The sequence below is a fragment of the Notamacropus eugenii genome, chromosome 5 (assembly GCF_028372415.1).
Source record: "Notamacropus eugenii isolate mMacEug1 chromosome 5, mMacEug1.pri_v2, whole genome shotgun sequence".
Taxonomy (NCBI): domain Eukaryota; kingdom Metazoa; phylum Chordata; class Mammalia; order Diprotodontia; family Macropodidae; genus Notamacropus; species Notamacropus eugenii.
In genome coordinates this window covers 173,255,573-173,271,637 of record NC_092876.1, presented here as the reverse complement: position 1 = coordinate 173,271,637, position 16,065 = coordinate 173,255,573, and the positions used below count along the sequence as shown (strand labels likewise).

Genomic DNA, 16,065 nt, shown 5'->3' with positions numbered 1-16,065 from the left:
TTTCCTTTAGCAATATGAAATTTGACCTTTGACTTACCCTTATTTTCTTTATTCAGAATCTATTATAGAGAGGGCAGGCTTTGTGTTCTTATTCCATACCTTCATCCCCTCAGCTCTTGTGGAATGAGGAGAAAGGGGAGCTGGTTAGTATGGAATGTAGGCAGGGACGGAATCCTATGAATTGGAGTTCTAGTTCATTATAATTTTGCTGTATTAGGAAATATCTGGTAGAGATATGGGCAAGTTTATATATTTCTAAAATATTCTTTATTAAGACAGGTTTAACTCCCAGCAGCTATAAAAATCACACACAGCAACAATCGACTAATAAAATCACACAACTCAGCCTGGCCAGATGGGAAAAAGGCACAGAAAACAAGTAGTGCTTATCATCAAACATTACAAAAAGACTACAAGCTTGGTTCTTTTTCTGGCATGATTTGTCTTAAGAGTGCTGGATTTGTGAATGATAATTTGGAAGTTAATTGGCATCTGACGCAGTTTGGAATAGAAAGAAAAAAGCCAGCGATGGATAAAATCCTTCCATTCCTTGTGTTTTAAGAGTCAGTTGTTTCTCTTTATGGAAAGTGTGAACAAACTAGGTAGTCACAGGTTATCTTGAGTAGGAAACTAGACAGTAAAGGCCTAAGAGGGAGAAACAGGGGAAGGAAGCTTCCTGGGCATGATACCATTTGCTAGGTCACAGCGCACACCCCAACGTAAGGCAGATCTTTTCTTCATGGTTGGCACTAAGTAATTGTTGGGGACATATATGTGCTGAGGCTTGGACTGGGGCTCTGACCGACAGATCATCTGCTCTCGAACACCCCAACGAAGGTCTTTCCTTTGATCCTCTCCAGGGAACCTCATTGAATCCCAATCTCTTTTGTACTCAAAGTACCGGGCTACTCGGTCAATCTTTCCCCGGTTTCGGCCTAACTGATCCAGCTTTGGGAGGATGAATGACTTGGGTCGGTTAGAAACAATTAGATCTTGTTCATAAGTTGGACTTTCTATTGCTTCTCTTTGTAGGAAGCAGATGATTTCTTCTTCTTCTTCCTGAGAAATGTCATGGTATGAATGTTGTGGGTACAACTTTTTTGAACTATCCATACCTTCAGCCTCAGCCTCAGCCTCACTGTCTTCCTGGCAGGGCTGCAAATTCATTAGTCTTTGTCTCAAGTCCCAGAGGTCTATGTCCTTTTCTATACTAGACCCTGAATCACTTACAACAGACTCATCTGTAACTAGTACTTCACCATCTGGCTTCCTACGAAGCACTTTCCTCTTCATTGCTGGCTTCCGGGCTATCTGGGAGGTGTCTGAGCCAGTCTCTGAAACTATAAGATCTTCTTGTGCACACCGCAGATGCACGGGTAAAGAAGGTGCCTTGCCCAGAGTCACTGAAGCTTTACTATAGGGATCATACTGCTTTGATCTGGCTTCTCTTATGGTATCTCCCTCGCCCTGCCCTGCACAGATCTGGGTAAAGGCTATAGCAGCAGCTGCCATACGTTCTTCTGGATCCATAGTGGCCCATTTTTGCTTATTAGGCCCCATAAGTTTCTCCATTGCTTCTTCTATGTTGTAGGCATGTCTGTAAAAGAAAACAGTGAAGAGCATAAGTATTTCACAAGACCAATCTAATGTTATGTACCATATTTGTAAATGTCAGTTTTCTGTTTCTGATAGAACATTTACAGTAGTCATGCCTATTACTTTGGAAGTAGGTAAGGGAGCATTCTAAATTTTTTATTATTTCTGACAAGCCAACAATTTACATATTTATAGTAGATGTGAATGTCTGCAATATTTTCTAGAGATTCAGAATTCAGTTTCTTTGGGTTATTTGTCTGCCTTCACACTCTGCTCTCACATAATACCATCTGTGTTTTCTACCTTTTTCCAATGCTAGATATATTTCATTCCTATTTTTTTTTCAAACTTAGTTCGTGATTTGTCTACACTTGATTTCTCATAGTCCTAACATACTCATCATTTTTTTACCTAAACAATGATAGGTTTGTCACCCTATCAACAGGTTGAGAATAATACTCAGCAGGATAATAATTTTTCCAGGACAAAAATGTTAAGGTTGCAAATGTCGCTTTTAACAGTCCTTTTTGTTCAGATATTGTATTTTTCAAAAGAATAAAAAGAATGTGCATTCAAAATGATTTAAATATCAGGATTCAGTGCAGGAAAAAAATACTAAAGATTTTATGTGAAAAATTAAGTTATGTAATTTAAAGATCTCTGTAGTTACTTTTATCTTTTTAAAGCAAAACAGATTTCTATATTAGTCATGTTGACCAAAAAAAAAAAAGGAAAAATGAAAAGCAGTATGCTTCAGTCTGCACTTAAAAAGTTCATCAGTTTTCTTTGAAGGGGATAGCATTTTAACTACCTTGGATCATCATATCAATCCAAGTAGCTAAGTCATCATTACACTACTGTTGTTATTATGTACAATTAAGTCTTCCTAATCTGCTCATTTTATCCTATATTACCGCTGAGGAAGTTCTACATCCAGTAGCCCAACTGTGTTGCCATGAACTGGTGCCATCATGCCAGATAATATTAATGATGGAGATTCAGCATCTTTCTCCCTACTTAATCAGCTCTACAGTCTTACTTGCATTTGAATCTGTTATTTTTGAGGGAGAAATTCAAAAGTAGAGGACTGAATGAGTTATGTGGAGGCTGTTACAAAAGTCAGTATTAATACTTTATATGGGAGGCAGTCTTTTATAAAACTTAAAATTACCTTTTTTCTGCCATTGGAATTACTTAAGTTGCAAGTTTCTTAATTGTTTCTGAGCTTTGCTTCCAATGTGGAATATAATCATTGATTAAGTTCTTTCAATCAGTTTAGCTTCTACTTTATCTCCTTGAAGATGGAGCTGAATACTTGAGAGAAGATGTGGATCAAGGCACTCAGAAATCTTCATCTGAAATATTGGTAAGTGACAACACCTCAGTAAGGTAGGCAGTAAGGTAGACTTTTATTAATAAAAGTAGCAAGATTTTGTAAGTAGGATCTGAGAAGGCCTAATGAATTATTATCATACACATTATAAGTGGAATTGGGAAAATTCTGTTTTCAATGATCACAGCTAACAAAATCCATATAAATGAAACAAATAGATAAAATTGAGAACCCTCAAACATCATCTTAGTTATTTCTAAACAAACTTACAAAGATAGTTGGTAATGGCTTTTCCCCAGTTTGTGTTTCTCCTTTTCCTTTCCCTGCCTGATGGAAAGGACCAGAAGGCAGAATTTAGGATGAAGAAGGTGGTCTTGAATAGTCAACAAAGTGGCTAATTACTTCATAATTGTTAACTTCTTGGATTCACAGGTTAGGGCAAAGGTTAGGGCTTTTCAAAATATAGAAGCAATGAAGCCTGAGAATGTATTTGAAAGTATGTCTGTAGTAATAACTATGATATAATCACCAGATTGTAATCACCATGAAGTCTTCTAAATTCTTATTTAAGGCAGAGAGAAGCTATATACTTCTTTATATTTCGGAGATACACGATGGAAGGAAACATAGAGACAAATCAGACTGAGACACTTCTGAAAAGAATACAAGAACTGGAAAGGGAGGTACAGAGGCTACAACAGGAACAGTCTGACAAGAAGAATCCAAACATCAAAGGAGAAAGCTCTACCGAAGCTGGGAAACCAAAGAAAAGGCAGCAGCAGCGTGCTTTTAATTTCAGTGCATATGGCCAAAGACATGTAGCTCTAAGGATAGCTTATTTGGGCTGGGGATACCAGGGTTTTGCCAGTCAAGAAAACACAAACAACACCATTGAGGAGAAACTATTTGAAGCACTAACCAAGACTCGGCTAGTAGAAAGCAGACAGACATCTAACTACCACCGATGTGGGAGAACAGACAAAGGAGTTAGTGCCTTTGGACAGGTTAGTAAGTTTTTTCTAATCCTTGTAAGATGCTGAGGTGCTGAATGTATATGCTGTGGAATTAGGTTTATTATAAATGTAAAATGATCTTTTCCTGATTTCATAGGTGATTTCCCTTAACCTTCGCTCCCAACTTCCAGGGAGCAAGAATCCAGAAGATCAAAGTTTGAAAGGCAGTATCAATGACTCTGCTGAAGAGATTCGTTATACCCATATTCTCAATCGGGTGCTCCCTCCAGACATTCGGGTGCTGGCTTGGGCCCCTGTAGAACCCAGCTTTAGTGCCCGGTTCAGCTGCCTTGAACGAACTTACCGCTACTTTTTCCCCTGTGCTGATCTAGATATTGAAGCCATGAATGATGCAGCCCAAAAGTATGTTGGCACTCATGATTTCCGGAACTTATGTAAAATGGATGTGGCCAATGGTGTGATAAATTTCCAGAGGACTGTCCTGTCTGCTAAAGTACAGCTAGTGGCCTTGCAGGGTTCAGGGGAAAAACTTCAACAGCAGGAGCCATTCCAGTTATGTCAATTTGAAGTGATTGGGCAGGCATTTCTTTACCATCAAGTACGTTGTATGATGGCCATTCTCTTCCTCATTGGCCAGAGAATGGAGAAACCAGAGATCATTGATGAACTGCTGAACATAGAGAAAAATCCCCAAAAACCACAGTACAGGTAATGGAAAATTCCAACAGTTTTACGTAAAATTCTTTTTACTTGGAGTAGTTCTGTTTTAAAATTTTTATTAGCTACTTATATTTAATATAATATACTCTTGGGCCAAGCACCTTAAATAGAATATTTCCTACAAATAAGCACTCAAATAAGTTTTTAACTTCTACATTAGTGTTATGAGAATGTACTATTCCTTCAGGTGAATCAGGCAGAAAGCATTATCATTTACTTACTGTGTTTTTGTTTAATGGGTTTCACTTGTATTGTACTACTATGCCACTTTTAATACTTTTTCTAATGTTTACTTCCTACTTGTTAGTTATGGACCAATAAAAAGAGATCTCTCATTTTGAGAGCAGATTGAGGCTCTAGTATGGGGCTTTACTACATATAAATCTCCCCCTTCTGTATTCTGTATGTTGACATATAAATGTCAACCTTTATATAGCCAGATTTCAATTAACGTGTTGTGAGAGTGTGTGTTTTAAACTAGTTTAAATAAGTTAGCTTTTTGTGGTGTTAACTCATTTGTACATAACCTGGATTAATACAGGATTTTTCTCTTCTAATATAGATCAAATCTAAGTATTCAAAAAAGGGTTTATTTCTATATTGATTATAAAACATGACAAGGAACACATTTAATTCAATGGCCACTTTCTACAGCATCCACTCTAAATTGTGGTGGGCACTTAATAAATATTATTGACTTTTATAAGAAACTGAAGAAATAAATGATCTTGTCTTTTTGCAGCATGGCAGTGGAATTTCCTCTAGTTCTATATGATTGTAAATTTGAGAACATCAAATGGATCTATGACCGAGAAGTCCAGGAGTTCAATGTTACACACTTGCAACAACTGTGGGCCAGTTATGCAGTTAAAACTCACATGTTATACAGCATGCTACAGGGACTGGACTCTGCTGCCATATCTCCTGAGTCAGGTAGGTGAGAAAAAAAATGAAATCAGGACTCATTACAGAGGGGAGGTAGATTATTGTTTTAGGTTCATATAATTGCTAATTGTATACTGCAGGATCAAAGAGAAATGAAGTGGTCCATTGGAGAGATGTCAAACCTTCCGTCCAGAAGCAGATTAGTGCCTTTGTAGAGGGAGTGAAAACACGAACCTATAAGCCATTATTGGATCGTCCTAGATGTGAAGGCTTAGAGTCCCGGATCCAGCACTTTGTTAGAAGGGGAAGAATTAAGCAACCACAGGTATGCCAAGAGGAAATAAAAACCAAAAGGGACCACAGTGATACCACAGAAGAAGAAAGCAACACCTCAGAAAATCTAACAAAGAAGATCTGTGTTAATAGGAATTAGAAGTGCCTCCTGATATTAGGAAAGGCAGTGCATGGAGGGGCAAATCAGTTTAGAGTAAAGAAAGACTAAAATGAATTTTTGTTAAAGAGCCACAGAACAAAAACTCCTTATTAAAGGAAGTTTTTTCTCATAATTTTACCTGCTGGTTTTCCATAAGGTTTCAGAATAAAAACCTTACAGTTTTAAACTGAACTTGCTTCTGTTCCAAGTATGAAGTTAGTGACTGAAGAAAGCACAACTTGGACCAGCAGGAACAGGGATGAAGTGGCAATATAAATGGAAATATTTGCCACAGCTAGAGACTTGTGCCTTTGTTTTCAAATTCATTAAAGAAACTTGATTTAAAAAAGAAAAAAGTTACTCTCAAAAATGACAGTCCTACTGACTGTGTTTTTCATTATCTTGAGATTTACAAGAATTTCCACTGAGTGGAATGAAGAGAGCACAAAGGGCTAAATAAGCCTATAAAAAAAAATGGGTTGGTACCAGATTGTGGAGATTCTTAAATGCCAGGCTGAAGAGTATAACTTAAAGGCAATGGGAATCCACTAAAGGTTTATAATAAGCACCATAATGACATGGTAATTATGTGGCTGTAATCTTTACAGTTCTGAGGAAAATGAATTGGAAAGAGATGAAGTAGGAAGAGGTAAGAAGGGTCTGAATTAGACTGGGAGCTTTATTAGTGGAGATAAAGGGTTGGATAGGGAAGACTTGACAATTGACTGGATATTGAGAGAGGGGTGTGCAAGATTGACTCAGATTATGAATCTAGATGACAGGAAGCTTGGAGGAGGTAAATTTCATAGGAAATAGATAACTAAAAACTGAAGATGATAAAAACTATCTAGCCTGTTCTTTTGTTCTAAGCTTAACTTATTGTTTGGGGTAGCTAGGTGGTGCAGTGGATAAAGCACCAGTGCAGGAGTCAGGAGGACTTGAGTTCAAATCTCACCTCAGACTCTTGACACGCACTAGCTGTGTGACCTTAGGCAAGTCACTTAACCCCAATTGCCTCATCCTGGGTCATCTCCAGGCATCCTGATGAATATCTGGTCACTGGATTCAGATGTCTCTGGAGGAGAAGTGAGGCTGGTGACCTGCACAGCCCTCCCTCACTCAAAACAAAGTCAAGTGCAAGTCATGTCATCCTTTCTCTGATGGCATGCATGGTCTTCTTTGGCAATGAAGAATGAACACACACACGCATACACACAACTTATTGTCTATTTACAGTGTCTTTTCCAAGACACACACAAATACACATGAAGCTGTATGCGATGTCCTCTGTTATCTATGTAAGTGCATTTTTGTGCACTTGACTGTGTGAATGATTAGATGAGACTCTTTTTAGAGATAAATTCACTGCATCAACATTTTCTACCCTATTCAAATCATGGTGGCTGGTGTGTCTAGGCCCCAGGTTATTCCCTGTCCTTTCTCAAATTCAGTACTTGGATCAATCTTCCTCCTCAGCTTGTGTCCTTATACTAGAGGACTTCATTGTGCATTCTGATGCTCCCTCAAACTCCTAACATCCACACAGGGATGGTCAGACTCACAAGTTTTAAGCTTCCTTAATCAAAGTCTGACATTCCTATGTCTCAGCCCTCCTAAACCTATTCTTTTCTCTCACTGTGACCTCAAATCCCCCCTCACTATTTTCTCAAGCCATTATCCCTACTATGATTTCTTTTCCCAATCATGACCTTCTAACTACTTGAATGATTCAATGAAAGCGGCCATCAACTCTTAAACACTGCTAATTCCATACCAAATTCCAGCCCTCCGTTACTCCAACCATTGCTTTTCTCTATTTCTACTTATTTGCTATGAAACATACTTGGAAGTCAGTAAATTGGGTACACTATAAATTCATGTTATCCAACTTTAACTGGGCCCTCACTCACAGAAAGACAATTCTTTTGCTCCTCCCTAGTTGACTGCTTACAAGCAGCTAATCCACCTTAAACCTCTCATACCCCAGCGTTATTCTCTGCTGAGGACCTAGCCTCTTTTCCTGAGAAAATAGGCTATAAGACACAAATTCTTACTTTTCCTTTCTTTTCATCTCAGAACTTGACATCATCTTCCCACCTCCAATCTTCTCTATACTGATAAAGATGTCCACCTTTTTCCTTACCAAGGCCAACCTCTTCATGTAGCCTTTGATCTGAACCCTTGCCATTCTCTCCAGTTTATTGCTACCTCAATCACTCTCTAATCGTCACTCTCCCAACCTACTGGTTTTTTCCTTCTATTTTTCAAACATATCCAAGTATCCCCTATCCTTCAAAAAAAAAAACAAAAACAAAACCTCTTGACTCTACCCATCTGTCCTCCCTTTCTCAGTCAAATTTCTTGAAAAAAAGCACTTCCACATATGCCTCCATTTTCTTTCCTCCCTCACACACTCAATCAACACTTTGTAGTCTGGCTTGCAGCCAGTCACTCAACTGAAACTGCTCTCTTCAGTTACCAGTGATATATCTTAATTGTCCAATCTGATGGTTGTCTTAGTTCTCATTAATCTTAATTCATTTGCATGGACACTGTCATTCACATTCTCTTTTCTGGGTTTTTGTGATGTTGTCTGACCATTCCCTTTAATCTTCTTTGCTAGCTCATCATTTGTAACATACTAACAACATTAGGTGTTCCTCAAGGCTTTGTCCTGAACTGTATCTTTGCTCTTTACACGTTTTCTTGGTAAATTCGTCTTCTATAAGTTTCATTATCATCTCTGTGCAGATGACTTACAGATGGTTATAATTAAACTCATCTCCTCAGCTTCAACAAGTGCCTTTTGGACAACAGAACTGGATGTCCATCTCAAACTCAGCATGTCCAGAACGGAATTTATGTTTCTTTCTAAATTCACATTTTTTTTTTTTCTAAAGGTCTTGATTTCTGCTGAAATCACCACCTGTCTTCCTTCCAGTCTCTAGTTCTATCCCTAATACTTTTTCCCTCACCCAACACATCCAAGTTGTTGATGAATCTATCATTTTTACTGCCACAATATACCTTGTACCTGTGCAGAATTTTCTCTCCATCCACATTTTAGTTCAGGTTCTTATCATGAATTGCCTAGACTGCTCCATATTGTAAGTCTCCTTATTGTTCTCCTAGCCTCAAATCTCTCCCCACTCTAGTCTATCCATACAGATGCTAAAATCATTTCCTTTTAGCATAGATCTGTCACTCTTATATTTCTTTGTTTAGTTTTTAAACAGTTTAGCTCCAATAACCTTTCTCACCTCACTGTACACTACTTGCCTTCCTGTTCTCTACAATCCAGCCAAAATGGCCTTCTAGCTTCTAGCTTCCTCACATGTCACTCCATCTCCCAGAAGCCTTGCACTGGCCATCCTCACTGCCTACAATCACTTCTGCCTTTTTTTCTTCAAGATGCAACATCTCAACAAAGCCTACCCTAATCTTCCCAACTGTTAGTGTTCTCTTTCCTTATTGTGTTTATTCTTTATATTATGTATATTTATACATGCTTTTTCCCTGTTAGAATTCAGGTTTCTCTGAGAGTATGGATTGTCTGATTCTTTTCATTTGCATCCCCAGGGAAGTACAGAGTGGATGCTTAATAAATGCGTGTAGATATATTGATTACTTGGTCATGAATTGCATCCAGGGACCCAGATTCAGTCAACAAACATTTATTAAGTCCCTACTACATGCTAGGCACTGTGCCAAGCATTGGGGATATAATTAAGAAAAAAGACAGCTCCTGCCTTCAAGCAGCTTACAGTCAGCGCTATGTGATCACCAAAGAGGAAGATCTGGAAGAATTCACTTTCCACAGCAGGGTTAACCTTTTTTTGCGTCACAAATTTTTTTTTTATAGTTAAAACCTATGGACCTCTTCTCAGAATAAAGTTTTAAAGTAATTAACTGCTAAAAATAATAGCATTTATACTTTAAGACTAGCAAAGTGCTTTATGATTATTTTGTTCTAATTGAAGGAAATAAATTTCAGTTAGAGGTTTTAAAATAAACATATAACTTCTCTTTCCCCCCCAATCCAAATCCACAGACCCCACCCAGGTTATGAATTCCTGCTCTATGGCAATGGTTCTCAACCTTTTTTTTTTTTAAACTTTTCTCATGGCACTGTATTTTTTACTGTTAGGCATTGGGGCCCTCTTACTACAGGAAAATTAGCAGATTCATGAATATGCAGCAACTGCAACATTTAAGGGCATTGTGGTGGGTAAAAGATGAAATGACTAAAGAAACAAAGGTTCAATTTTCCAAGCAAATCCATTTATTAAGCAATGCATGACAGTTGCCCAACAACCAGGGACGAGGACCAGACATCCTCAGATTATTCAGGCTGGACTCTTGAATACAGGGGGAAATAAACTTTTATATATTGGAAACAACCAAATAAAGCCAAGTAATTAAAACAATACAACATTAGGTAATCTGATTTCTAATTGGAGTAAGATTAGGGACTTTCCAAATTGGGATGGGGAGAGTGAAGAGATGTAATTCCCTGAATTCAGAAAAAGGTGTCCCATTCCATCTGAGACTCTATGAACAATCAAAGGAATATGCAAACAATAACGAATTGCTCAGTACTGGGCCAGTTTTCAGATAAGACATATGGGTTGCTTGAGAATCCTGAGAAAACTCCTTGCAACAGTCTTTGGATCTGACTGGGTTTCTGGTCAGCATAATCCCAAGTCCTTTAGTTAAGGGTCTCTAAACAGCAGTTTCCCATCTATGAAGGCTAGGTTCAAACAATGCAATAGAAGATGATCTCCCAATTCCCAAAATTGAATGAAGTTTTCTCACAAGACAGAAATTAGACTGGACCCATAATTGAACAGAAAAGGAAATGAACTAGCTCCAGAATGGAGTCACAAGATGGAGTCAGTATTGGTTGACTCAATTGTGGAATTGCTGTATTCCTCAATTCCCTTAGCATTCAGATTAAGGGCACACCTAGCAGCCTACACACCCACTTTAGGAAATCCCTCACAAATTTGAACCTTAACCTATATCTCCTCTATAGCAATGAACACATTTGGCTGTTTTATGCATTACCTGATATTAATTTAAAAGGTCAAATAAGGTTCTTTCTATCTTTTGGGGAATCTTTTATCATTTTGATGTGCACAAAAGATATCTTGTTAGAGAGGACCTTTTAAGGTAGTGTTCCCCTTAACCAAAATAAAAAAGAGATCAAATAAGAAACAAGGAGCACAGAGGGCTCTTGTATTTTCCATATCATTTTGTCAACTGTGTGACTGCTAGATTGTCTTTGGGAAATTGCAAATTTCTTTTAATGACCTTAAACTTTTCCTTGAATAAAGATCCATGTTTTTAATACCAATATTTTACTAGTGTGGTTATATGGCTCTAGCTCATGGAACATTAATCTCCAAAGAAATGAAAATGTATATAACTTGGAGGGCAATGGAGAGTAGCATGATGGGGCAAATAAGTTTCAACACATTACAAATAAGTATGTGAGCAAAAAGTAAGGTGATCTGGTATGAGGTGACTCACTGGATGGCCTGTGTTCTTCATTGGTGTCCTCACACTTTTTAAGGGAGAGGAAACAGAAAAGAGTAGGGAAGTTTTGATGGATTGCAATCTGCATTATTATAATACTCACAATGACAAGATCTGATTCATTTGAGTAGAGGTGATGATTTCTATTCTGAATATATTGTTTAGTTTGAGACAGTGATGGAGTGTGTGTGTGCGTGCATGTAGCCAGCAAGCAGCTAGCAACATGGGACTGAATTTCAGGAGAAAGAAGTTGAATATATGGAATTGGGAACTTTAAATCTATATGAATAGACAAAAGATTCACAAGGGAAAAGTATAGAGAGAAGGCTGAGGATAGAGTCCTGTCAAACAGGGCTTAAGATTTAGGAGGTAGATGGTGCTTTAGCAAAGACTGAAAAGGAGTGGTCAGACAGGAGGATAACCAGGAGACAATAGTGTCAAACATTACTGTAAAGCCAAATATGCAAAGAATATCTGGAGAAAGAGGGGGATAATAGTGTTAAGAGCTACTGTGAGGTCAAGTAAGAGGAAGTCTCACTTACGAGATCATCAGTTAGCACCCAAGAGATCACTGGTTATTTTTGAGAATGTGATTTCAGTACACCTGGGGGATCAGAAGCCAGAGTATTAGAACTGGAGGTAATTAAGGACATCCAAGTCTTTCTAGAACTTTTTTAGTGGAAGGGCAAGTAGCAATGTAAAGTGCCAGTTTAAGGGTGGATGAGGACCTGCGTATATTTACCTTCTCTGCTGTCTACAGATAGGGAGAGTAAAAACACCACCATCATGCATTGTTATAGCATGTACTATGTGCCAAGTGTTTTACCAGTATTATTTCATTTGATCCTCCCAACAATCTTAGCGATAGGTGCTATTATGCCCATTTTACACTTAGGGAAACTGAGGCAAATGGACGTTGACTTGTCCAAGGTCCCACAGTTGGTAAGTACGGCTACATTTATACTTAAGTTTTCCTGACTCAAGGCCCAGTGCTCTATCTAGCTGACTGAAGATGGCCACACTCCTGGAGAAGATGGGATCAAGTGCACAAATAGAAGTATAAGTTTTTGACAAAGGGAAGGGCTACTTCTACAAAGACTGAAAAAGCAGAGAATGGATTAAGGGGTCTGAAGTAAGCCTAACAGATAAGCTTCATTTCTTTAGTAAAACAAGAGGCAAGGGCATCTCCTGAAAGAAAGGGGTTTGGAGATGGCATTGGACATCTGAGCGAGATTTTCAAACACCTTCAAACTGAAGTTAAAATATATTTATCCTCCACCCTCAACTTCCTACCTTGTTTTAATAAACTTTGACATTTATATTCCAGAAGAATCTAGAAGAGCAGTGTTTAAATTGTTACTTCTAATATACATTATGATCTAAATGCTATAATCTGTTTCCAATCTATGAACATTATAAATCATCAAAGTAACTCTAAATCAAAATTTTGCATCACAAGAAAAATATGGCTATTCAAAGCTAGTCAGAGGAATTATAAAATCTTAAATCTAGATCAAAGGGACAGTGTAGCAGAAAGATTTAGAATTGAAAGATCTGGGTACTGATGATTATTAGCTGTGTTTAGATTAACTGTGGTTAGGTTGCCTATCCTCTCTGAATCTGTTTTCTCATTTATAAAACATGGATAATAATATCTGAATTATTTACTTCAGAGTTGTGAGAAAAACACCATACCTATATCAAACCGACATAAGGGATTGAGGAAATTTCTAGCAGTTTCTATGGGAAAACTGCTGTAGAATATGACTATAATCTGCTCAGTTTCTTGTCCTGTGTAACTCGTTTAAATCCTTCCATAAATTTGTCACAAGGGGATCAACCAATGTGTTGAGGCTACTTGCCAAGTTTTTTTTTTTTTAGTCTAGTAAGTAATAATAAATTTGCTGATTATGTTGAGGGACCTCATTTTTCTCAACTGTAAAATAAAGACTTTGGTCTTTTCCATCTCTAAACCTATGATCCTAAAAGTCTAACAAAAACTAACATTTAAATAACACTTTTAAGGTTTTCAAAGCATTTTACATATATTAGTAATTTTTCTCATAGCACTTCTAGACCCCCAAACCATATTATAAAATGTCAATTCTCAAAACCATTTGGTACAGCTTCACAAAACAGAAAAAGAATGAAACAAACCAAACAAAAAATGAAAAACTAGACAAGGGAGAATCAGAAATAATGGAACTCAAAAACCCAGTGTTTGATAAATCTGAAAACAAAATTACTTAGGAAAGAACTCCCTTTTTGTTAATTGCTGGGAAAACTGGTAGTTTGCATACTAGAAAATTCTCCACACCAACAAAATTCCAGGTCTGGTGCTACTCTCGCCTAAACCCGCCCCCAACAACAAAAACCCACCCTCCTTACAACAACTTCTAAGCAAATTAATCCTTCTCTCTATTTTAAAGATGAAATAATTGAGGTTCAGAAAAGTAAATCACTTCTGCCATGGTTATATATATATATAGCTATATATTATATGCTGTAAGTAGTAGAGACTGATCACGAACCCTGGTCTTTGATTCCAAATCCAGTCTTCTTTCCATACCATGCTTGTTCACTCAGTCAACAGGCTCCTACTAAGTGCCTGGCAAGTGTGTTAAGTGCTAGGATTATAAAGAAAGCCTTGTTGCTTTCTAATCTAGAAGAATAATAGCCGACATATACATAGCACTTTTGTTTAACGTTTGCAAAGCAATTTAAATACATCAGCTCATTTGAGACACACCAGCCTGGTAAGGTACATATAAATGAGGAAGCTGAGTCTTAGAAAGGTCAAGTGACTAGCCCAGAGTCACACAGGCAGCATTAGATTCTAACATAGGTCTTCCAGACTCTGTGGTCCCCCACCTTCAACAGAGTGAATTCCCACAGCAAACTATTGTTATGCAGAATGTTATTTTAGCATTCTAAGATCAGATTAATTTTCTTTGACTCAGGAGTTAAAAACCGAGGCAAGAGTGAAGGCAAACCCCTCTCCCAAAAGACCCCCAAACACCTTCCTGGCACATGTTAAGTGCTTAATAAATGTCTGCTGACTGATGGGCAATCCTTCTGATAAGTGTCCCAGTAAACCATAAAAGACCAGAGGGCTTTAGCCATTTGGAAGAGAACATAAATGGCATTTAGTATGGCTTCATAAATGTAAAATAAAAGTGCTAAACAGCTTGTGGGTTGGAGTGAGCTTGGGACAAGGATTTGGGTCATTTGGTCCTGAATACAGCATGCTATCTCTCCCTTTAAGACTGAACTCCTTGAGAGGAGTCTTTTTTGCCCATTTAAAAAAATGTCACAGAGCTTAACAAAGTGCCTGGCATACAGTAAGTTTTTAATATACTTAGGGTCTAAAGAAGCAGAGCATTGGGAGGCTCGAGTAGAGTTGATGGCATCCTCCTCAACAAGAGACAAATCCTGCTTTGGTTAGCTCCAGGAGTGTCCCCTATCTTGGAGAAAAATATGTAAATTAGAGAATCTGGGTTAAAGCTTTGTTCAAATTTACATCTTACCCTAGCTTTATCTAGCAAGCAGGATGGTTCCATTTCAATTCAACATTTGAGTACCTGCTATTTGCAAGATCTCATCCTCTGTGAGGAAAAACTGTTAAAAAGGGAAGTTCAAAACAGGTGGGTGCTGGACGTAACAAATGTTTTTCTCCTGACTTTTAACACGCATTTTAGGCAATATAATCTCAAAGACTTATTCCTTTTTGATTGGGAGTTGCTGCCTTTAAATCTTGAAACCACTAAGACCCCAGAGACTTCTTTTCTTTGCACAACACTCGTCTCTCCTTTCCCCTGCACCTGCTGTCTCGGCCTCAGTCCCAAAAGGTAACTAGAGCAAAAACACCCAAAGCCATAAAAGCGTGTCCCTACAGACAGGAGAGTCGGGACGAAACGACCAGATCACACGAGCAGTGTCTGGGGGGGAATGGGGGAGATTGTGGGGGCGACGACTCGTCTCTCCTCTCCCCGCTTTAGCCAGGAGCAAGAGATCCCAAGAAGCTGGGAGTAACGCCATCCAAACTGTAGAACTAGTCCAGCCCCCATATTTTACAGATGAGGAAACTGAGGCCCAATTTGGGGTGGATTACCAAATCCAAGTCCCGGGTCTCGTGCCAGCCCTACTCTTCCCTCCCTTCCCCCCCCAATAAAGCCGTTACGGCACCGCCGCCTCCTCCTCCTCCGCCCTGTGCAGCTATTCCATTTAACAAGACCTCCGGGGAGGGGGGGGGGGTTTCTCGCCCAAGCCCCGCCTCAGACAGTATGGGGCTTTATTCTGAAGACGCCGTGGGAACCGTGAAAGGAAACCTCACGGACCTAGGCAAGATGCTAAATCCTGTCTCCGCCCGACCCAGACCTTTCCTGTGAATAAGATTCTCACCGGTTCCTAGCTGCTCTGTCCAGTGAGCAACAATCAGCCTTCTTGAACCCAGCCGCCTTTTGGGTGGAGCCAGCCACCCCCGGCGCAAGCGCAGATTTAACCACGCTCTCAATAGACGTTAACGGCCATACGGGGTTTAAACAGGATGTGGAACTCCCCTCAACTTCCGCCGTACTCTCCAAGGC

General features: G+C 38.7%; 2 protein-coding genes across 8 annotated transcripts; one reads left to right on the top strand and one right to left on the bottom strand.

The window, feature by feature from the left end:
- Positions 1-244: 244 nt before the first annotated feature.
- On the bottom strand, positions 245-15,970 carry HYLS1 (HYLS1 centriolar and ciliogenesis associated). 5 transcript variants are annotated; one of them, XM_072611507.1, is made up of 3 exons: positions 2,768-2,842; positions 2,511-2,647; positions 245-1,597 (listed from the first exon to the last, which is right to left on the bottom strand). In XM_072611507.1, exons 2-3 carry the CDS (start codon positions 2,567-2,569, stop codon positions 646-648), a joined length of 1,011 nt encoding a protein of 336 aa, XP_072467608.1. In that variant the 5' UTR covers positions 2,570-2,647; positions 2,768-2,842; the 3' UTR covers positions 245-645. The 5 variants fall into 5 exon arrangements, 3 of the variants coding, with proteins under 3 accessions (XP_072467608.1, XP_072467607.1, XP_072467609.1); XR_011967525.1 differs by lacking the exons at positions 245-1,597; positions 2,511-2,647; positions 2,768-2,842 and adding exons at positions 12,090-14,106; positions 14,838-14,943; positions 15,881-15,970; XR_011967526.1 differs by lacking the exons at positions 245-1,597; positions 2,511-2,647; positions 2,768-2,842 and adding exons at positions 12,090-14,087; positions 14,838-14,943; positions 15,881-15,970.
- On the top strand, positions 2,869-11,297 carry PUS3 (pseudouridine synthase 3). 3 transcript variants are annotated; one of them, XM_072611503.1, is made up of 5 exons: positions 2,869-2,962; positions 3,501-3,933; positions 4,040-4,611; positions 5,366-5,556; positions 5,649-11,297. In XM_072611503.1, exons 1-5 carry the CDS (start codon positions 2,922-2,924, stop codon positions 5,939-5,941), a joined length of 1,530 nt encoding a protein of 509 aa, XP_072467604.1. In that variant the 5' UTR covers positions 2,869-2,921; the 3' UTR covers positions 5,942-11,297. The 3 variants fall into 3 exon arrangements, with proteins under 3 accessions (XP_072467604.1, XP_072467606.1, XP_072467605.1); XM_072611505.1 differs by having other exon boundaries at positions 2,876-2,962; positions 4,275-4,611; XM_072611504.1 differs by having other exon boundaries at positions 2,879-2,962; positions 3,505-3,933.
- Positions 15,971-16,065: the final 95 nt, after the last annotated feature.